General features: G+C 32.3%; 2 protein-coding genes across 2 annotated transcripts in view; one reads left to right on the top strand and one right to left on the bottom strand.

Annotated features, from left to right (window-relative positions):
• LOC137924883 (thyroid receptor-interacting protein 11-like) overlaps positions 1-6,611 on the bottom strand; it is an 89,825-nt gene extending 83,214 nt beyond the window's left edge. The window contains exon 1 of the mRNA XM_068768267.1: positions 6,311-6,611. Within this exon, the coding sequence (XP_068624368.1) occupies positions 6,311-6,481 (171 nt within the window). The 5' untranslated portion in view covers positions 6,482-6,611. The remainder of the gene's footprint in view (positions 1-6,310) is intronic.
• A 976-nt stretch (positions 6,612-7,587) lies between these two features.
• LOC137924923 (zinc finger protein 62-like) lies at positions 7,588-20,603 on the top strand. Its single transcript, XM_068768335.1, has 3 exons — positions 7,588-8,049; positions 9,784-10,539; positions 18,562-20,603. Exons 1-3 carry the CDS (start codon positions 7,762-7,764, stop codon positions 19,900-19,902), a joined length of 2,385 nt encoding a protein of 794 aa, XP_068624436.1. The 5' UTR covers positions 7,588-7,761; the 3' UTR covers positions 19,903-20,603.
• Positions 20,604-24,799: the final 4,196 nt, after the last annotated feature.

Below are 24,799 nucleotides of genomic sequence, written 5' to 3'. Positions count from 1 at the left end.
TCCTTTCCGATATGAGACCACCACGTAGCTTTTGGACGCCCTCTCCCTCTTGGGAATTCTGGGAGGCTGAAAGCAGTTTTTACCACGTGGTCATCTGGTTTTCGTTGAATGTGGCCATACAATCGAAATCTATTTTCCTGTAATTTGTAACCTATATACAGTCTTCTTCCTTCCTTTTCCCTTTAATTTGGGTCGGGTCTCCTTATCAATTTGCGCCAGGCCACTCTATCCTGAGTTCTCTGCGTCAAGTTGAAGGGTTTCCAGTTCCTTTCCGATATTAGACCACCACGTAGCTTTTGGACGCCCTCTCCCTCTTGGGAATTCTGGGAGGCTTAAGGCAGTTTTTACCACGTGGTCATCTGGTTTTCGTTGAATGTGGCCATACCATCGAAATCTATTTTCCTGTAATTTGTAACCTATATACAGTAGTACCCGGCGATAAATATTGCACATCGATCTTTGGAAAGAGACAATCGGGTAATTTCGGCTTCGTAGAGCGTTATCTCTGTCTTAGACCTATTTACAAGACTAATGATTATTTATCCGTTTATTTCTTTTTCTTCCTCTGTTTCTTTATTCTTTATGAGTTTATTTATTATTGTATTTATAATATGTATTAAACAAGTGCATATGCTATATACATACACATGTATGTTTTATGCTTCTACTGCAGAGTTCCCCAAACTTTTTTGTGTCGTAGACCCCTTGCCATGTTTTTCCGTGTTGAGTAGACCCCTACTTACCTGATATTGATTTTCTGTAAATTTCTAACTGCAGTGAAGTTTAGTGTTAAAAACTTAAAGTAAAAACACATGTTAATTTATACATTTATTAATTGAATTTAAATTAAAACTACTCAAAATAAAATTTTGTATCTGTTATGTAAAATATACGTAACATTAAATAAACATAAAATAAACTATAAATAAAACGACATAAGCGATAAGTCAACATTTTTAGTGAGAAGAATGAACCTGATGTTTTAATAACAAAATATCAACATTTGGCGTCAATTTTTTAAGGGTTAATCTTAAATCTCCTCGGCTAATGATGTCCAGTCCGTTTCTCTTTTTCGTTAGGAGATTGGTAACAGCGGCATAGGTCTACCGCAAAAATATCTATGGGAGGATATACCATAATCGCCACGTTTGGTAGGCGGGTTGGTGATCGATGTATATATAATTAATGCACAGTGTGATTTATATAAGAGTGTATCCCTGGTAACGAAACCGCGATTCATTCCTCCACCGCACACGTACCGCTGGTCAAAAAACATACACGCACACTTTCGTTAGTGAATTTAAGTATGCTCTTCATCATAAAATCAAGCTCTACTGTGGTAGCATCTTCCCCTAGCTTAAGATTATCACTAAATACATAGACTTAAAAATAATAACACTAAAACTGCTTAAAACAGATCAACTTTTCCTGATGAGTTCAACTCTGGAGCCTTTAAGAGTAGAGTGAACATGTTTCTTTCGGATGGGCGTGTACCACCTTCGTCTTCATCTACACTTTCCATCAGTTGAGATGGAAGACAAACGCCTATTCCATTACAACTATATAAAAAGTAAGTGAAATCAGCGCCATCTATCGAGTGTTGCGGAAGGATGATTTAAACTAATGTTGCAAGTTTTAACACTTCAAACATAGATGTCGCTACTAATAATTATTACAGAGTTTTTTTTACATAAGGTCACTGGTAGGTCATTGTTACAGTACTAACAAAGTAATGGCTAACGACTAAGTTGTTCCGATCTATCAGATCAGTGATTCTCAAAGTAGTCTATATCCACCCCTAGGGGTCTATGACAACGTGCAAGGTCCATGAAATGAAAATGGGGGTCCACGATAGTGGATCTCAACACATACCCTGATAGTACCTATTTACTTACATCATACTATCTTATAATATCAAAACATTTACATTATTTATAAAAGTACCTATGAAGTAAAAAAATTATTATATATGTTTATAAAATTGTGTAAGTTGTAGGATGTTAGTATTCGCTTTGTGGTCGCAATACATTTTGAACTTGTAAAAACCTAATAAATATATAAATTAACACGTGTTTTTACTTTAAATATTTAACACGAAACTTCACTACAGTTAGAAATTTACAGGAAATCAATGTCAGGTAAGCAGGGGGTCTACTTAACACGGAAAAACATGGCAAGGGGTCAACGACACAAAAAATATTGGAGAACTCTGGACTAGATAAAAGCTTCCCTGGAGTTTCTTCCGAAGTGGTAGCTGGTTGTTATTAGCCAGCCAATAACAACCAACTAAGCCGGTTCTGCCCTCTCAGACGCCCTTGTATGTGAATGCTAACCGAGTATTATCGACGAGTTACAGCTCAAGCCGAGGTCCCGTAGCCGAGGTCTCGTAGAGGCCCTGGGGTCACTCCATGGATTGTTCATCTAAGCGATCTAAAACCTTGACAGCCTCCTAATCCGTTTAAAATGTAGTATGTAGTGGCTAGTGGCTTCCTTGGAATCCCTCAAACTTTGCTACCTTAAAAGAGGTCTTAGGCTAGGCGCACTCTGTGCCCTGTCACTTCATACCCGCTGAATATGCAAATGCCATTTGGGCAGCAGTGTTAGTCTATTAAGAAAAATAGACTAAGTCAAGGTTCGGACCTGCAGGGCTCCCTTAAATTGGAATGCTAAATGTTATTGTCGATGAGCAATCTGGGCAATACCTGACTCTTCAGCCATATATATTATAGTATGTAGCAGCCTGACCCGAGGCTTCTTTGGAATCCCTCAAGCTTTTCTACCTTAAAAGAGGTGGCCAAGCGTCCTCAGCCTGCCCCCCCCATTTATTAAATCGGCAAATGTCATTTGGGTAGCGGTGCAAGTCAGATCAAAAGAATGTTACACTACAAGCAGTAACCAGAAAAATATCTGTCACTAAAAACTTTCACTGTGACTTCTTAAGAAAACCTTGAGATTTGTTAATGTAGGTAAATACATAACGAACAATTAAATTATATTAGTATAAAATGCATGTAAGAATTTTATCAAATTTATTCAAAGAATTACCCAGTTTTAATGGGAATAATATATTCATATAAGACTCGATAAGCCACACTTAGTTGTAATTTGAAAATTTTCGCGTGCTCTATTTTAATACGAATTTAAAACACGAAAAATATATATGATAATGTTTTTTTACTAACATCAATTTACTGAAATTATTTAAACAAAAGTACAAAATATGTGCATTGAAGTTCGATGTAACAGTATACATATATGACAGAACTAATATTATAATATTTAAGATGCCATTTAGTTAATTATGACCGGTGCTTGGATATCGTGAACTTTACGGAGGAATAATAACTATTATTATTCACACCAGTAATTTGTTTAGATATCCCAACAGCTGACAAGGGTTACATAAATTTAAATATGGAAATAATTCGACAATCAATTGTAGCCAAAAATAATTTTTCAAAGTGCCACATGTGGCTTGCGATCCGCAGTATGGCCACCCTTGTACTAGTCCTATGATTATTTATCTGTTAATTCATTTCTTTTCCTTCTCTATTTCTTTGGCAAGTGCGATCCAAGTTAGTTTTATGATTTTTATTTATTATTATATTACATTTATAATATATATTATACCTTATTTATTATTAGAATATATGCCATACCCACATCTAATATATAAAATTCTCATGTCACGGTGTTCAAACATGAACTCCTCCGAAACGGTTTGACCGATTTTTACCAAATTTTACATGCGTATTCAGTATGTCTGAGAATCGGCTACTATCTATTTTCCATACCCCTTAGTGATAAGGGTGGTCCACCCCTAAATTTTATTTTTAATTTTGTAGACAATTTTTTTGGTTTTTATTTTATTATGATACAGCATACAAAAATACATACAAACCTAAATTTTCACCCCTCTATGATCAACCCTTATGTAAGATAATTTGTTAATTAAAAACTTTAATTTTTTTTGCATAACAACGTTTGCGGGATCAGCTAGTATATATATATATAAACATATATATATATATATATATATATATATATAAACATTCATATATAAATATATATATATATATTTATATATGAATGTTTTGTACACATTAACTACCGGTTATTTATACTTCTACCTTTTTCATACTATGGTTGTATGTAAGAGATTGCCTCGTGTGATAAGACATTGTACTTTTTTGTTTATTATTATGAAACTATTTGTATGTTTTCTTGTATACAATAAAAAATATTAAATTAAATAGTAAAAGTTATGCATCTAATAACTTGGTGTTATTGATTTATGAGAATAAGTATAGTTTACAGTGGCATCTTGTATGTCAAGTATCCCAGATGATATAAAAAAAAACTACAATCAGATTAAATTTCTTTTTTCTCCTTTATTCTTCTATGTGCTTATTCACAATCAGTCTGATGACTTTAAGCAGATGTTCTGTGTGGAATATGTCAGTATAGAGACGGTGTCCAGGAATGTCACTTCCAAACAGAACTTTAGTTCATGCCAATGTTAGAATTTGGGCGGAGAGCTGGTTTGTATGGTTAGCAAGCTGTTGGTAGAACTAAGCTAATTCTCCTTTAGCCATAACTTGTAGCCATACTTATGGCATCTTTCAACTTGAAGCTACAGGTTTCAAACATACCCTGATCAGAGAAGAACCCACAACAAACTCCGCCAATTTTATTTTGTACATCAATATGTAGCGAAATAATCACAGTTGTCAAAATGCTTTCGTTTATTGGTCAATCCATCGGTCTACGCATGCGCAAAAACTAAGGACGCGCGGCGTATGATTTGTAGTCAGTTGTCAAAACTGCGTCTCACGCCAAAAAATATTATGAAATATAAAAATGGTGAATGGCGTCAAGTGACATATGTGTTGTTCTTTGTGAATTTGTATTAAATCTTTAGTGCTGTGATGGAATATTTAATTAAAGACTATCTTATATCAATTTTGTATCAATGTTTAATATGTACAAATGAGCGGTACAAGTTTTATGTAACAATTATTTCATTTGCATGACAAATAATTTATTATTGCGTTGGTGTATCTGAAGTTGTAGGCGGATGACCTTTAAATAAACTGTGTCTGTCATTCGTCCAAGCGTTTTAATTTTTGACCTCCAGCTTGCTAGGTGTTTTCTCTAACATTGCCTACCTAACCTGTTAAACCCCACCACAAATTCATTTCCAAGGTTTATTTTGAGCTAATAAAGTAAGCCAAGATATTACTAGCTGTGACTGCAACTTCTTCCGCAAGTAATTTGACAAAATAATATTTACTTTATTTCCTTTTATTCTTTCATAAAAAAAAAATGTAGCCCAGTCTGCGATAAAAGTAGCCCAAGTTCACTCCTCATTACATTAGCTACATGCCAATATAAGTCCTGTAAAAATCGGTCCAAATATTTCACAGAAACAAAAAGACTGATGGTCAAACAAAAACTTCAAAAATTTTATTTTGGTATATGAACTATAGTTACTTTTAATATTGCAAACAGGCAGTCTTACTACTTTATATGTATTGATAATTTTTTGTAGCAAAAGCTTCAACATCTCAATGGCTTGATTCCAGCAGCTCAGGGCCCTTGCACATATCTTGCATCAACATGGAGGATGCACGAGAAATATTCCCAAGAGAAATTGTATTGATTAGCCACCACAAAGTCCAAATCAATCTATTTGTATTCTTTTTAGGAGTATATTTTAAGCACAGTCTTCTATGACTTGCTTAAATATAGTTTCAGTTGCTTAAACTTCCAGACAAGTTTTTAAAAACCTTCAATATTGTACGGAATAATGTTTCCAAAGATGGATACAAAATCTTGCTGATTTTAAAACAAAATTAAATTCCTTTAAATAATAAAAAATGTTTGTTCATAAAAGCACATTATTTACTATATTTAACTTTATTATGGCACCCTCTTTACACAGAAAAAAATTTAAAATTTTAATTTCTACATCAATTGAAAATTTAATACAAATCTGACATAACATAATCAACATCTTAATATAGATAAGTCTATTTGGTATCGCAGTGACACAGTTGTTCGTATTATTGTGTCCATCTTTTTAAAATAAAACTTAGGTCCAACAAAAAAAATCTCAGCGTTTGTCTTATATGACGAAAATATTCCAATAGGTATATCTGATAACTAACAAACCAAATCAATTTTTAGAATTACGTCAGTAATTTAAGAGACAATAAAAATAGTCCTTGAATCAAGACAACATAACCTATAAACAACAGCTGTCAAATAAGATCTTATTATGAAAATAAGAAATAATATAATTACTCACTTCCAGCTGCTGATTGTGGCATTTCTCTTCAAGTTCTTTAAACGAAGAGTTTGTTCTAGAATCTTCCGCGTCTACTTCTGCATCAGTATTTTCAGATAACACTTCCGAAGCGAAATTTGTGATTTGTCCCTTCAAACTGCTAAAACTTTGATTCAAATTGAGCCACGACATTTTGTAAATCAGTCTCTGGGGTCACATAAATTACGAAATCACATTCAAAGATTCTCCGGATAAATGTTTTGATGAGAGCGATGTAAACAATAAATAAATAACATTTTTCAATTGACAGGACTTTGTCCAGTTGGCATAACCATCTGACATTTGTAAAGTTCACATATCAATGTTTTACTTTCGTCTTTAATTGTTTAAATTATTATCAGTTTTAAATATTATAAGAATAAATGACCGTATTTAAACAAAAACAATCTTTTAAAAGTTTTAAAACTTTGTTCGTGTACAACGTATTTTGAAGACGAAATTCCCTATTTGTTTATATGGCATAAACTGTTTCTACAAATTTCAAATTGAACTAAGGTTGCTTTGTCTGATTAAACAGCTAAACTCAAATATATCTTCAAATTAGGAGATCGCCGGTCTCTTAGATAAGAAAAACGTTTTATAGAGTAACCAGGCTTTGATTGTTACAAAGGCATTTTACATACATTATTGAATGATGTCGAATCACAATGACTTAGCCTCCGCCGTTTCAGCAGACATTCCCGAACTAACATTATTACCTAAATGAAAAATTTTGTGCTGAAGAATCAAGTGGTAGAAACTCTTGTGAAAAATCTATTACTGCTGGCTAAATAATTGACAACCTAGTATTGAATAGACTGTCATCTTGAAATCCATCTTTGCTGATAGGAAAGATGTGATCTTGTTTCAGTAAACTAGTTTAGTGTTAGAGTTACAGAGCTGTGTCGGCCGGGAAGTCGTACATATATTAAAACAATGTGCCGTTTAAATTTTTCTGCACTAATTGTGTGATGGTGGCAGTACTTACCTCCAATTAATGGGTTTGGATTCATAGTTTGATCGACATTTTTAATTTTTTTTTTATTCAAAATGATTATCATCGTATGATAATTATAAACTTTTTCCTTCAGCGTTTAACTAAAGTGCCTCAAAATTCAGAAATTGTGAGAAAAATTTAGCAGACTTTTTTCATGATAACAACTTAGTTTTAATATAATCTGTGCATATGAATTATGCATCGCAGTTTGAATATAATCTGTAAGCGTTGCGTCAGTGGCGCCATGATGGCTATTCGATACACGGCATTTGACGTTGTGTCATTTCTATTTAATATTCTCGAATTTCTATAATAAATCCTATAAACCTAAGCTTTTCGATTTGGTACAAAGTGGCAAATGCTTTAAGCTATTTATATGTAAACACCAAATTTACTTAAAAATACAGTTTGAGCAACGAAATCATATCGTATAAAAATGGAGCCAAAACTGACAAACGCGAAGGGCTTAAAAACATACTCCCGTCGGAAGTCTTCAAAATGTGTAAACGTGATGGCTTATAAGAATACTAAATGCGAACCTCTCACTACAAAAGAAGCTGTGAAGTTTTTGTTGCAAGGTTCTCTTAAATGGAGAGTCTGTCGTTTCTGCCTTACATCTACGACAACTTTATCGGAGTTGGATGAAATTTATGAAGTGGCTAGCTCAGGTGCCATATTTCAAGTCAGCATACGTGAGATGATAGCAAGCTTTTATCCTTTTCAGGTAAATTATCTTAACTATACGTTATATTTAAATAATATTAGTATTAAATCTTTCAACAGTGCACTATTAAACTCATATACAGCAATTTTTGGTACTCTGTACGTACTTTTGATAAGTTCTATAGTGCACTAAGGCGTATTTACTCTCCAAAAGGTAGCTTTGTGTTCTAACACGATTTCATATTCATGTTATCCCAAAACTCAATGTCAATCGTAAATTTTAGGCAAATCGCATATTTTCAACAAATTAATAACAAGAATTGGTGAAACGTATATTTAAAATTATTGCAATTAAAACTAGAGTTTTTTGAGTTTTTATTACCCAGACAATATTCTGGAAGCTTCTATGGATAGCTCAAGAATATATTGTCAAAGAACATTTGTGTTCCAAGAGATACTGAATGTAAATGTTTCTATAGAAGATAGCACATATGTGTTCACCTACAGGCTATTTCAATGTTCATTAACCCTTTGCACTTGAGAGGTTAGTCGTAACTCACTATGCAGTTTGCTGCCGTAACTTAGAGGTGAATGTCGCTCACCACTTTATTCTGAAATTAGTATGCAACTATGAACCGGATTGAGTATTCGGTGTCAGTTAAAACTTGACAGCAGCTTGTTGGGCTCTGGAAAATGGGTCAATAGATTCATATATACATTACACTTTTAATATATCCTCTGTCATACAGAGCATAAACACTAACTGTAAGGCATGGACCTCCCGCAAAGACATCTATGAGGGGATATACTATAATCGCCTTGCTTGATAAGCAGGTCGGTGATCAGTGTGGTATTAAGCCTGTGACTTGTGATACCCCTGAAAAGCGGGGTATACATTTCGGCAATTGTTTCATAAAATCTCATAGAAAGCAAGATTACAAAGATAATGTTTAAGAAATTATGTTCGTAAAGATGTTAAGATATATTAAATACTAAAGTATGGAGGTTTTGTTTGTTATTATTTTACATTGTAGGTAGAAAATTCGTCAAGAGTGTGCCCAAATGTCTCGAGTTTCTGGTCTGCATGATGCAACTTGGATGCGAAGGGTTAAATTGTATGATTTTAAATTATTAAAAAAATGTAGTTTCAATGAGTTTTCTCCACCTGTTCTTTGGTCTGAACAGATAATCAACTTAACTTGATTTCAACAATATATGTAATCTGTCACATGTTGAATTAAGAATTTTTGAATTTAAATAAAGAATATATGATTCCAGCAATGTTATTTCTATTATTAGAAGTATTTTTTTTTTGTAAATAACTAATAGAAATGTCTATTGCAATGGTTTAAGTAAATTTATTACTACCTACATATTTAATAATTTATTAAAACATGCAGGATAGATTTTTTAGCTATGTGTTATATAACTTGACTTTGGTGTTATTTTAATTCATAAGAAATGTATACAGGGAGATTGGTCAAACCATTTATGCTTCATTTCACTCTCTGCTTCTGGCTATTCAGCAAACTCAAAAGCCCAATGCTGGAATACTGTTTTAACATGATTGAGGTGATAAAAACCGAATCAAAGAAAGTTTTGAAGGCTATACTAAAAAGACTATTCTGACTATTTAGAGGACTGGAAAAAGCATTGGCAATAGTCTTCTTATCCGAAAGGGAAAAAAAAAAGTTAATTTTATAAACAAATTCACTTTACTTTTTTAACACAGTAGTATGTATATTATGTAAATAAAGAAAAATACTCACTTTATTAATTTTTTTGTACATTTCAGATAGGTGATGATCCCAATTTTCCAAACAAAATTTGCAATCCATGTTTAGACAGAGCAATCAACTCATATTTGTTCACGCAGCAGTGTGAGAGGTCTGAAAGAGCGTTGCGCAATTGTTTTAATGATATCAATGAGAAATTTGATAAATTGGACCCTATTGAAAAAGTTAAAAGAAGGGGCCGACAAAAGTTAAACCCCAACCATAATGTATTGCATGTAGATTACAAAAAAGTTATCAGCTATGCAGATCCAATAATAAATCTGGTTAACCTTGGAGCATCGGTCGAAGAAAGCAGTGGTGAAATAGGCGAGTTAGAATGTCCAAAATGTTGGCAGGTGTTGCCGAATATAGAATCATTTGTGAACCATGAGAAAATACATCCGAAATCAATGTGGTTCAATTGTAGATTGTGTGGTAAGTCATTTATCAAACATTCCCAATATAAGAAACATTTGAAGCAATCTCACGCTTCGGCAAAATCAGCCGATGTGATAATAGATAAAAAATTCACATGCAATGAATGTGGATCTACTAATGAAGATTACGATGCACATTTACAACATGTAGAGAAGCATAAATTCAAATATATCCTCGAGCATTTGATTGAAAGGAAAATGGGTGACTTGTGCGGTGTTTGTATGGAAAAGGGAAGTAAAATGGTAGAGTTGAATGAGACGTTTTATTTACATGGAGGCTATCCAGAGTTGACGGGAGAGAAGACATTGGCTACAGTATTGTCATCAAGTATTCCTGAGGTATGTACGCATAATTATTAATTATTATTAATTCTATCAATCTTACAGCACAAATATTATTTTCTAAAGACCAAGTAAATGTGTTGGGTGAAATTATAAAGGGTGGTGAAAGCATTAGTAGTCCAGGGTTAGACGACTAAGTCATGCAATTGTAAGGTCAGCTTCGAGAACTATTATTGGCACTGACAGAATTGACTCAGTATAGGCATGGTGAATATGGCAAAGTTACGTCTTATATAATTAAGTATAAAAAAGTGTTAAAAAAAACTTTATACCAGTTTTGAGCAGGGGTAGCTCAGTGATAGAGGACAGAGACTTATGATCGTAGGTCACATATTCAATTACCGTGATATAATCTTATATTATTCACACTTTGTGAATTATATAGGATTGCCACATCTCACAAACACGTTTCAAAAGGATGGTCAGTAGCATCCTCTGCATACTATAATACCACACTGATCACCAACTATGCCATGTGTGGTGATTACGGTATATGGCTTCATAGATATCTTTTGGGGGAGGCCAACACCCTGCGTATCTATGGAGTCACTTGATTTCTCACAGGGTTTATTTCTACATTTAATTAGAGCTTTCTGTGCAAGGTCCATTGCAAAGACAATGAGTTTCCAAAGTGTTTCTCAGAAACTCTATGGTTTGTTGATATTTCATTGAATACTTCTGTGGTCCTTCTGAGCTAGAGTTACATTCTGAATTCTATAGGTCAATATAGGCAACACAATGATTAAATATTCGGTTTATGGTTATCATTTTCTAGATATATAGCTTTTGAAACATTAACGTTTATTATTGTATCAATTGTTTCTGAAGAGTATAGAGTTATAGGTGGAGTACTATTTGCTATAACTCTAATTTGGTAATTATTGATATTTAGAGATGTACGGGATTTATAATGTCATGCTTTGGCTTATACACCATTCTTATAGTAACCATACAAATTATAGTAGCAACCAAATAATCTTTAATATAATTTTGTGTAATATATATAAGGGTGTGTATACAATTTTGTATCTCTCATATTTGGGAGATATTTAGCTTGTCAATTCAACATTACATATAATAACACTCTTCAAATCACTCTTTGAATTGTTCCACTGCGCTATGAGGTGATGATTGCAACATGTGGTTTGGTAACTGGAATATATCTTACTTATTCGAAAGGCATGTGTGTACAACTAAAAGTTTAGGTGAATTAGGAAGAACTATGGCACTAAAGTTATACAGGGTGATTGGTTATGGGCTTTGAAAACACCATGTCTCATTTGGTATTAAAAGTATGTTACACTTTATATAAGGAAGAAAAAGCATTTTTAATTTGTACTATTAAATATTAGAATTAATTATTGACTAATGTCTACTTCAATATAGACTTTATACAGCTGTAAGTTGTTAACCGCCCGCAATCCAATAAATGTAACATATTAGGATTGATCACTTTATACAGGTTGTTTGGAAATAGTTGTAAAAGCTTTTTGCTTAATGAAATAAGCTATTTACCCCGCATTTACAACTATAATCTATCATCCTGTACAATAATTATCCTAGACTTATGTCTTCATATTATTGTATTGTATATCATCGAACGTCAACCAATAATTTGCACTTACAAGAGATGCAATATCTTTCTACAAAATTGTACAGCTTGAATTAGTGTAGTGATTTTCTAATCCTTTTCTAGAAATCACACAAATATAAGGAATTGTACATCGCCAAAGGAGCAAGCGTTCTTAAGATTACAAAAAAATGTAAAAACGCAATGATTTATTCAGAGGAAACTAACAAACATCAAGTTAAAAGCCAAAATATATTCAAATTTTCAACGCCTGTCCGTGACATTACATGGACGGTTTTGGATCCTATTAAAATTCCATTTACATTCTCTAATCCTGTAGAGATATCTGATGATAGTCAATTTGGTGATGATTTAACGAATGATCATGATGTTAGATATACCAAATTAGATGATGATTTAATGGCTGATAATATACAATCTAACAAACATAAAGAAGACGAAATCGACAAAGAACTAGAAATTATCTGTAATGATAATGTGATTGCTCTAAAATCTCAACCAATTGAAAGAGAAGCAAATTCAAAACTATGTAAAATTTGTTGGATTTTTAAATCAGCACAATGTGAAGAGTGTGTTATAAATTCAACCAATATGTATCTAGATACTATATCAAACACTGAAGGTATGCAAACAAAAAATTGCAATATGTGTTGGATTTTTGTCAAATCAGGAAAATGTGTTTACTGCAAGAGAGATTTTAAAACGTGTATTAAAATAGATGAATTATCAGATGCGGAAGCAAATGCAACAATAGCTGTACCAAAGAAAATGGTCAATGAACATCCAGACACTGTTACAACTGCATCAAAATGGGTTTGTAATATATGTTTGACGAACAATGAAAACAGGCAATTATGTTACTGTTGCGGCAAAAATAAATTAGTAGATGGAAATGTCAAGCTAAATATTTCCTTTTCACAAATAAATGATTTCAATAACAACATTGATAAAGATTTATACCGTGATATCAATGCAGAAACAAACGCAATGGCTGTTGTAGAAAATAAAACAGATGTAATTGAAGAGGTTATTACAGAGAAAGCTATAGAAGATAATGAAATAGATATCACTGATGATTCAGTTGAAATATTGAACAAAACAGTTTCATGCGATTCAGCAATGGATGTAGAAGTATCTACTTATATGTATGATGAAAATCAAACCGTCAGAGATGTTGTTGAACCAATGGAAGTAAACGAAGAAGTAAATGTTGAAACAGAAATAGAAAATAATGGATTTAACGTAACATCTATAACTATGCCTAATAGACATTTATTTCAATTCAATCTTGGAACAGGAGATGCAGGTTATATGAGACATGATAGAAGAATTTTAAATAGTGCTTCTAATAAAAGAAAAGGAAGGTCTAGAAGATTCTAATTCTTGAACATGTACAGTTTTGAATATGGAATTCATTTTCTTTTGAATTTTTAATATTATTGTTTGTTTTGTGTATATTCCAATATTGCCTAAATGTAAGATACTGTCATAGACTATTGTATCATGTATCTTGATACATCGATTTAGGATCATATGGTGACCTATTTAAATTTATATGAATGCCAGAATAGCTCATTTTGATATAAACAAGTATCAGATTGAACACCCATTTAATGGTATACTTCGCTGATCTGAGAAGACAGTACAAATATACTCGCACTTGGTTTTTTTGTGATAACAAAATATACACAAGCAAGAGTAATTTATTATAACTACAATCAAAAGGACCTCCCTTATAGTATTATTATTCTATAAAAAGCAACATTTGATAGCACTGTTGCGTTTATCTTTGTTGATTACAATAAAAGAACTACACATACCCCAAGGTATGCTATAGATCAGAGTTCCCCAAACTTTTTTGTGTCGTAGACCCCTTGCCATGTTTTTCCGTGTTGGGTAAACCCCCTACTTACCTGATATTGATTTCCTGTAAATTTCTGACTGTAGTGAAGATTAGTGTTAAAAACTTAAAGTAAAAACACATGTTAATTTAAACATTTATTAATTGAATTTAAATTAAAACTACTCAAAATAAAATTTTGTATCTGTTATATAAAATATACGTAACATATTAATAATTTTTTACTTCATAAGTACTTTTATAAATAATGTAAATGTTTTGATATTATAAGATAGTATGATGTAAGTAAAAGGTACTATCAGTGTATGTGTTGAGATCCACTATCATGGACCCCCATTTTAATTTCATGGACCCCCAAATTTTTTTTCCGCTGACGTAGACCCCTTGCAGGTTGTCATAGACCCCTAGGGGTCGATATAGACCACTTTGGAAATCACTGTTGTAGATCATCACTTTAACAATATAAATGCTTTTAATGTTTTAAATTCCAGTTTTGTAGTTCTGTCTCAGCGTAGTACAAGGTATAGGCTGCCATAGATAAGCATGATGATGGGTTTTGCTCTACATCCAGTGGCTTCTTACCATCTTAACTATGTCATTGTTCCACCTAGTGGTGGCATCCACACACTGTGTTTACCTCCTCGTGGTGTTGTTGTATATTTTGTTTTAATTAAATATTGTGCATATTATTTGTCATATATATATCTTTTTCAGTACATCCAAAAAATATGGATCTGTAATTAAGTCTGTCAATTTTTTTTCTACCATTCCACATGGGTATATATTTATTTAAGAGTTTTTGTTGTAATCTGTTAGTCATAGGCTTCTTTTAGAAATTTCCAATGGGACAATATATTAAAATATCTAGTTCATGGACCCTTCCGCTCTGTGTACTCAGTACCGATGAAGCTGTAAAAGCCTTGGGCTAACAGCATTAACATCTTCAGAAACAATACAATACACATATTAAAATAGTTGCTTACTATAATTTATGTATCAACTTTTTGCTAACAAAATTTTTATATAGGTTATTTTGTTTTTTTCTTTTTTAATATTTTTATCTGTAATAAAAGTAGCCATGTTACTACATATTACATTAGCTACCTGTCAGTATAAGTCCTGTCATCGGTTCAGACAGTTCAGAGAATACCCGGAACAAACACAAGTAATTAAAAATACATGTGATTTTACTAATATATGTATGTGTATATATATATATATATATATATACATGCATATTTATGCATACACACACATGTATATATATATGTGCAAGTCGTAAAAACAGGTTATTTTAATATTGCAAGAAATTCATTGAAATCTCTTCAGTCATTTTTCAGAAATATAATGGTTTAATGCAGAGTTCCCCAAACTTTTTTGTGTCGTACACCCCTTGCCATGTTACCCTACTTACCTGATATTGATTTCCTGTGAATTTCTAACTGTAGTGAAGCTTAGTGTTAAAAACTTGAAGTAAAAACACATGTTAATTTATACATTTATTAATTAAATTTAAATTAAAACTACTCAAAATAAAATTTTATATCTGTTATGTAAAATTTACGTAACATTAAATAAACATAAAATAAACTATAAATAAAATAATATAAGCAATAAATCAATATTTTTAGTGAGAAGGATGAACCTAATGCTGATGTGATGTCTGAATGAATAATAGGTGTAAGATTTTGTGGGCGAGCGTAGCCGACGGGCGAACTTAGTGTGCCGAATTAGTGCAGCGAGCACATGCACGCACCGGTGACGCGGGCGCAGACCTTTTGTTACTTTTGTTTCTTTTGCGCCTTTGTTCTATTGCCCGCTTTCACTCGGTCGCAGAGCACATTGCGCCCTAGAGTCCTACGACGAATGCACGTCCTTTTTGCTCGCACTCAAGCGCTAATAAAAATTTGTTCGTGTGTTAAATAAATTGATAAAGTGTTACAAACGTCTTTTAATAAGACGCTAACTCTTTAAAATTATCAACATTTGGCGTCAATTTTGTAAGGGTTAATCTTAAATCTCTTCGGCTAATGATGTCCAGTCTTAAATGTTTTGTTATTATAAGATAGTATGATATAAGTAAATAGGTACTATCAGTGTATGTATTGAGATCCACTATTGTGGACCCCCATTTTCATTTCATGGACCCCCATATCTTTTTTCGCTGACGTAGACCCCTGGCAGGTTGTCATAGACCCCTATGGGTCGACATAGACCACTTTGGGAATTACTGGTTTAATGTAAGCAAATGATTATCAAGATTTCTATTGTATATAGTATTTGCAATGACTGGCTCACATATGATACATTATGTATGTGCGATTTGTGGTTCAGATTACACATTAGATTTCTTTCGTAGGAATTCATACAATTATTGCACTTTGCTAATTTAACATATCTCTAGTTCAGGGGTGAGCAACCTTTTTTGGTCGGAGGGCCGCAGTTTCAAAAACAGTGGGCCATGAAAAAAAAAAGTATATATTGAAGGTTCTAAGCGTAATTTATGTTCGTAATCAACCGATTTACAACTAATTAGACACTTATTATCTTTAGAGCCTTGATTCTAGCATTTAAAAAAAAATACAAAAATGAATTAAAACTAACCTGCCTCGAGGGCCGCATGCGGCCTGCGGGCCGCGGGTTGCTCATCCCTGCTCTAGTTGATACATCAGGGGTGGCCAAACTGGCTCGCTAGCTACATGCGGCTTTTTGAACAATTTTTTTTGGCTGCGATCAATTGTCGAATTATTTAATTTTATATAATCCATGTCAGATGCTGGGAAATTGAAACAAATTACTGGCGTGAATGATTATTATTATTATTCCAGTATAACATTATCGAAATCCAAACACCGATCGTAATTAACTAACCGGCGTCTTAAGTATTATTAGGAGTGTTGTCATATATGTGTGCATATATCTAACTTCAATGCACATATTTTGTACTCTTGTTTAAATAATTTCAATAAATATGATGTATGTTAAAAATGTAACATTCTTTTGCGTGTTTTAAATGTGTTCAATTGCGGCTCGAAAAAAAATCATATTTCGAAAAATCAAAGAGCTTGGCCACCCTTTCTATATTTTGCCGATGTCTTGATGTTATAAAAATTAAAAATGTATTTAAAATTATATTGTTATTTTTAATTCCTCTAAAATCATTTTATTGTTCACTTAAAAAGATGGCAAAAAATTATCCTTAAAAGTGAAATTCAGACTTGGTTTCTGAACTTTTTAAAATGCTCGGGAAACTGCATAAAGATTATAATATATATAAAAAAATATATAATTAATTTATTCAATATTGGAACTTTTAACGCAACTGTTATTGGTTGACAACTTTTTTTAAAAGATTTTTGACTGCTCTGCTACGCAATATGTTATAGTTGTAGAGAAACACGAAGAATCTCCACAACAATACTTACATTTTGATAATTTTTATATGTTTTAATCAATGTATGTTTATCATTTCGTAAAAATGTGAGAATATTGAATTTTTAATCTGTAGGGTAGTTTTATAATTGTTTTAGTTGGGATTCATATTTTAATTAAGATAAAAGTTCATCACCATATCAATGGATAGACCTCCACGGCAAGGTGATCCAAGGTGATCCATTGACTTCTTGCCACCTTAACTATGTCTTCGGTTCATCTAGTGGGGGAGAGGGGGGGGGGGGTTCTACCCACGCCGTGTCTAGCAGCTCATGGTATTGTGGGATTCTTCCTAGGGCCAGTTGGTAGTAACAGCACGAAGTCCGAAGTAGACGTGTTTATTCATTCGAGCTTCGCCCGAATATATATCGACGTAAATGAACAATTATATTTCTGTGGAATTTTTTTTTCGATGCGACGTTGATGACGTAATGTTGCTTCCATAATACCGATGTAAATAAAGAATTATATTTCTGTGGAATTCTTTTTTCGATGCGCCGCTGATGACGTAATGTTGCTCCCATAATACCGATGTAAATAAAGAATTTTATTTCTGTGGAGTTCATCTTTTCGATGCGCCGCTGATGACGTAATGTTGCTCCCATAATACCGATGTAAATTAAGAATTATATTTCCGTGGAATTCCCCTTTTCGATGCGATGTTGACGTAATGTTTCTCTTATAGTATTATGTAGTTTACTGGTGGCTTTACAGATTTATATAATTATTTTTTTTCTAAAAGACAAATCTTTTTCAATTCATCATCCATTATTGTATATATTTGCGACGTGATTAGGCGTGCCTCTAGTTGGACCGAAGGCATATTCGAGGTCGCGGGCATTCGTGATATCTTTTGGGGGAGGAGTTATACCTTTTAGGAGGCATGATTATCTTTATTGTAATTTTAAGTTAGTAAGATTTACTAATTTTTTTTCATCTGCCATCAGTTTCAAACTAAGCAGATTTGTTCCTTTTCATTTATCTCGTTTGAAGCGCTCTTAAGCAGAAGATAGAGAAAAAATAATAATACGTTGGAAATTTTGAATTAAATATATAATTAAATCACAAATTGTTGTCCCACATATCATTCAGCTTTTTATATATTCTTTTAAATCTTATTTTTTTTTTGTTGCAGATAAACACACTACATAATTACACTGGGACAAAAATTTGCGAGAAATGCCTAAATAATGCATTAACATCATATATATTTGTAAGTAAAATAAGATACCTTAGGAATAGATTGCATACATGCATCAGTTTAATGTTAGAAAGTCTAGATCAGATTGATGATCCAGAAAATAATGTAATGGTTGAAATAGCGTTAGATACTATATTACCTCTAGCAGAGAAGATAAATGATTTAGAAGAAGATAATGATAGTGGGAATGAATCGAAATTAAAAATTGATGTATTGGAAGATGAATTTAGAATTCAAATAGATAGTTCAGAAGAAGAAAGTGTAAAATCAGATGAGATAACAATAGATGAATATAAAAAGCAGTTGTTCGATGAATTAAAAAAGACAATTTACCCTATTAAAACTGAAACAGATACAGTGAAAGACACAAATAAAACGGTAAAACTAATTAATGGATACCAATCAACGAAATATAACAATGAAGTTACTCCAGTTAAGGATGTATGCAGTGAATTTCTCACTTTTAAAAAGAAAAAGAAATCAATAAGGCGCAAGCCAAAGTACACATGTCCGTTCTGCGGTAAACATTTCATATCTGATTACTTTGTAAAGAAACACATTTTGAAGCATGTCTACATGAAAATCAAATGTGACATATGCAACGAAGAATTTAAATCTAAATTCCATCTGTTCGAACATAAAAAAATCTCACATGCATCTAACAATGACAGCTATGTTACATGCAAAACATGCGATAGAGGTTTCAAAGACAATAAGAAGTTATTAATTCATAAAAGAAATCATAAGAAAAATATATGTCCGCTTTGCAGCAAGATGTTTATATCACAGAGTCGCTTTGAAAGTCACTTTCAAAGGCATGCACTCAAATTCAAACTACACAAGAACTATGATGTTCAAACTTGTAGTTTCTGTGAGAAAGAGGCATCAAATGAAAACGAACTCTCGTTGCATGTGAATAAGTCACATTTGCAAATAAAACCTTACAACTGTGATATGTGCGATAAAAAATTCTACACAGAATACAACTTGAGCAGTCATAAAACAGTGCATAGTTTTTATTCGAAGGAAAACTGTGAGTTTTGTGATAAAGTGTTAAATTCTAGGAGAGATTTGGTTGTGCATGTTAGAAAACATATAGGTTCGAAGCCGCACCATTGTCATGTATGCAGACAGTCATTTTACTCCGAGATAAGTCAGAGTAACCACATGAGGAAGGTCCACGGTGGAAGATTTTGCTGCAGACTCTGCAAGTCCATGTTCAACAGGAAGGTTGACTTAAAAGCTCATGTCAATGTAGCCCATAACGCTATATAGCAGTAAGTTGATTTTCTAGTATCAATGTATGACTATAGTGTTGGTGCTAATTTGGAATCTAGAAACTATTTGTGAAATGTTTAGTGCATTTTTCCAAAGCAATATAGCATAGTCTGTTGTATTAAAAAGGTTATATATTTTATATGACATTTAGCGTTTTGTTGTTTAATCTGTACCATTAATTTTATTTAGTGTATGCATTCTAATTTTAAAACGGCACATGGAGTAGTATGTTAAGGGATTTTTTCTTTCCTTTATCGTTGGAAAATATTGTCTATTGGCTTTTATCTCATTAGGTTTTATGGCAAAAAGCCACCTTCTCTACACTTTAAGTAAACCATGAGGGCTTATTCGTGTCTCGGTTTGGGCCTTTACAAACTATATAATAATAGCATCTAGTGAATAGTTCTCTATCACATTAGAGTGGCAGTCATTTGTACCCAGCTGTACAGTATATAGTTTTTTTTATATTAAACAAAATATTAAACAAAAAACAATTGTTTTAATATCAATAATTTAAAAAGTAAGACATATGTTGACATATGATCAAATCATTCGATTTCGCCTTGACGTTTTATGGAACACTCTGTATATTGTTAATTAAGTAATATTTTTTAAGATTTTTTTATATATAAACACTTAGTGTTCATGAGGCCTTGAAATTTTTAAAATAAAATAAAAAAATATACAAAACAATAATTAATTGGGGAGGATAGTTAAATTACCTTTATTGGCATATTTAATAATTTTATAGATATTTAAAAACAATATAGCGGGGTGTGTTTTGTAAATTTTCTTTAAAATTTTCTTCCATTGTGTAGCAATATAAAGGTTATATTTCTTTTGACTTTTTTCTTTTCGGAAATACATCATAAACGCTTAATTCTTTTATGTGTCGAAAATTGATATTTTTCGTAAATATTTTTTTAGTGTTGAAAATTAATAATATATAATGAAGCCTTCGTCACCCATATAAACTATTTTTCAGTGAAAACATTTATTTATATACTAAGTGTAATCCTAATTGTAAACTAAATTTTTACTTTTGTGGGGGTAGACAGAAAAAAATATTACTTATTTTACTTTTAAGTTTAGGTTGTATAATTATGTAATTTTAATTATATATATATATATATATATATATATATATGAGAGTTTGTCTGCCAATAAGTGAGGATGTTGGATGTAGATAGTTTTCACCCGCTTCTATTTGAAATCAATGGTGAGATTGCCCAACAGTGGACAATCTGTATTGACGATCCAAAGGTCCATATATATATATATATATACACACAGTGCAGTTTACCTTAAAAATACAGAAGCATTCTTTGATTTTTTATAACAAGAATATTATATGGGTGTTGCAAAACTGTATACATTGCACATATGAACATTTGCTAATTCAAAGTCATATACATATATATTTTTTTGTTTCCTAAACATTCTGCTTTAAGCAGTGTTTCCCAGCGTAGGGCATTTTGAATGTGGACTCGACATCAGTTTAAACCTTTCCTAATTTTCAGATAGGCAAAGATTTGTATACTTGATGAGAAATTTTAAATTCACAGAATTAGAATGAAGGCTCTTATAGTGACATCTTTGAACTCATAGATATGAGGGTTCCAAACGCACTCTGATAGAAAGAGTCCACACCAGACACAATTGGATTTTTTATTATGTGGTCGCTTAAAAGTGGCTATATTAATACAGAAGTAGAACAATATCTTCTCAAACTACATTAATGGAAAATTCTCTGCACTATAGTTTTCTTTAAAGTTTTGTTTTTTAATGAACATCTAAATTTTGCAGAGTGTATTGTATTATGCAATAGTCCAAGTAAGAGGTACCAAATTTATAATGGAATGTTTTAAGATATAAGTATATTTATTATTTCAGATCACATATGGTTCCATATTTACTGAAAATTATTTTGAAAATCATGAAAGCCGACAATATGTTCATTTAACCCTTTGTTTACTTTTTTTTTCTTTAAACTTTTTCTGTCTACTTAATTATTATCGAAGACGAGTATACTCGACGCGATCAGATTAAAATGTTTCTGCCTATAAAACTAGGCAATTGTGGTACGATATATTTGTTATTTATAAAGTATTTATTTTTATTCGTACAAACAAAATTTGTTACATTGATAAAAATATGATATAGAGATAGAATTAAGGCATTATAGGAATTAAAACAGAAGCATCAAAAGACGAACCGAATTTCAAGAATCTTAGAAAACTAAAAATTTAAATTTTTTTTGAGGTTTATATATATTTTTTAAAGCAAGGCGCAACTATGTGCCATATATAAGGTATATGCCAATATCTGAAATCTTTTTTTTAATATTATTATTCGGAGGTTGCCAGGCCAACAAATATTCTGAAATATACAATATCTAAAAGACCTTTATTGACTCGTTTAATAATAATATTAATGCGATTTTTTATCTCCACGACGAGTATATTTGACATCATGTAGAACATTTTCTTCTTGCTCTGACGAGTATACTCGACAGTTAAAGAGTTAAATAATTTACCAATGGGTGAATTAGGTAAATGATTTGTCGTTTCACTCGCACAAAGAGATGTAGTTAGTTATCTATCCCACTCTGACCGTGTCTCTGATTTATTTAAAAATGAAATGTAACCTCGAATCTGTTTTTGTGCTAATTATATTTGTGTGATTTTTTTTGTGCGGTTAAAAATTAAATAAAACTTCATTGTTGAAGTTAATAAGGATTACTACGTAATGTCTTGTTTATCTAGCTAGCGATATATTATTTTTTTATGCGGTTCCTTCGCACTTAAACAGGTTTGTATATACAATACATACAAACATATACAATATCTTTTTACATGATGGTATGATAAAGTTATTGGTAGTTTCATAAAAAAAAAATTGGTAATGGTTAAATTCAGAATTTAAATTAAAATAATTTAGACCTTGTTCATTTAATATTAAAAACCAAAAAGGAGGTTGTATAGGTTTGATTTAAGCAAGTGACATTCAATAATGTATTTTCTTAAACTTTTTTTATAATATTTTATGTTCATATTCCTTTTTCAAAGTACCCCCTAGAGAATAATTTCTATTTTTAATTTTATATTTTAGGATAACCATATTTATAGGAATGTAAGTTAATTATGGCATAATTCTATATTGGTATTAAGTAGAATAAATGTTTTCGTTCTAAAATAAATAAATATAAAATATACAATTTTGGTTTCATTTTTCTGATTGTTGATCTTTGATCCCATATTTGTGTGTGTTTCTTCTCTTGGATTGCAGCTTTTTCGTTTTTACTGAAAGCAGACAATTGGGAGAATGTTGCCGCTATTTGATACGGATCTTTCTTCACCAGCTGCGAGTCACGACAGTGTTTTGTTATTATTTACAATTTTTGTTATAGATAAATACAGCTAAAATATATACATGTGAACAATACAATTTGGAAGTTTTACTCAAATATACATAAGTTGGTACATTATTTTATTTCAAGCCGCCGCCTAAGCGCTACAGACTGTTAAATGCTTTGAGGTTTAGGACAATGTGCCGGGACAACTCATCAAAAGGTTCTGCTGTAGATTTTTTCTTGAGGAGGTCCGGTAAGTTGAACGGAGGTATGTTAAGGTTTTCACATAAGATAATACCACACTGGGAATGCCAACCATCCTGTCAAGTTTAGCAGTTATGGTATATCGACCATAGATATTTTTTTACTTTAGGGTAGGCTTGTGAAATGCATAAGAAATGGTGAAAGGAACGATTGAGCAACCTTGGAGCAGGGATCGGCACAGTCGAGGTTATTCTTCCGGTCCTGGAGGACTGGAAGAACAAGTGGTACGATACTCTAACCTTCCAGATGGTGCAGATTTTAGGGCATGGATGCTTTGGTACGTACCAAGCGTGTGCTGTATACTCTTCGCTGCCACCATTATACAGTATGGTACATTGTACAGTATACAGCACACGCTTGAGGAGTGTACAGCTATGATAAGCTGCGCCCAGAACTCACTGACACTAGGAAATGACTTAGCTCGTAAAGAACGAGCAGTCATGGAGCGCTGGTATAATCTGCGAAAAAGTGACGTTGCAGAAGTAGGCTGCGGAGAGGGAGAGAGAGAGAGATAAAGTACATATGAGCTCTCTATCTGCAGTCGGAGACCTATGTCCAGGTCTGAGTCTGGTCTGGAGGGTGTTATACCGCGCCTTTCTCCAACCTCCTTAGCATGGCCTTAGCGATGGATTCTGGGTTATCTGCCGCAAGTAAGGAGTTGAGGCACTAGGCCACCGCCGTTGGAACTGGGGTGGTATTTATTTATTTTCACAATTAAACAATTGTTGCATAGTTACATAACTTTGTTTTTCTGTTAAAATATTACCTTTTTCATTTCACATTAAGGTTTTGGAGATAATGACAACACTAGTTCAAAGTAGAATGATCGATATCAAACTTAGCCCATATTTATAAAAATTATTAAAATTATCTGTGGCGTCTCTCTTGCCCACTTAATATTTAAAGTTCCCAAACGTGAAACTAAACGTCCCAAAAGTCACTCCTTCAGACACTACTATAACAATAATAAACCTAATAAAATAACACAAAACCGTCAGCCAATTACAAGACGTAAATAGAGTGCGCTCTGGCATGGTATTCCCCTGATTCCGCCGCCACAATGACGAACTTTAGCTACTAATTTAGCCTACAGATTAAAAAGAAATTGGATATGTCTAGTAATATAAAGAATATCTAAGACTAAATCTATGTTTATTTTTCTGGATACAATGTAATGTGCAAATATTGACTATTCAACGGACAAAATATATAAGAAAATATATATTACTTATCGGTTAGGCATTTTAATGTAAGGTTACTTATGCATCTGTGGTTGGT

The sequence above is a fragment of the Battus philenor genome, unplaced genomic scaffold (genome assembly GCF_028537555.1).
Source record: "Battus philenor isolate CCGP_79_NKW_IND1 unplaced genomic scaffold, ilBatPhil1.0.hap1 SCAF_25, whole genome shotgun sequence".
NCBI classification, from domain to species: domain Eukaryota; kingdom Metazoa; phylum Arthropoda; class Insecta; order Lepidoptera; family Papilionidae; genus Battus; species Battus philenor.
The sequence above is the reverse complement of the archived record's forward strand: the minus strand, read 5'-3'. Positions and strand labels throughout refer to the sequence as shown.

What these genes read in the sequence shown, in the direction of transcription:
- LOC137924923 (XM_068768335.1), top strand. Translation starts at nt 7,762, where the DNA reads ATGGAGCCAAAACTGACAAACGCGAAGGGCTTAAAAACATACTCCCGT. An exon ending in CAAGCTTTTATCCTTTTCAG is followed by an intron (nt 8,050 to 9,783) that starts GTAAATTATCTT and finishes TGTACATTTCAG; the next exon opens with ATAGGTGATGATCCCAATTT. An exon ending in TGTCATCAAGTATTCCTGAG is followed by an intron (nt 10,540 to 18,561) that starts GTATGTACGCAT and finishes TTTTTGTTGCAG; the next exon opens with ATAAACACACTACATAATTA.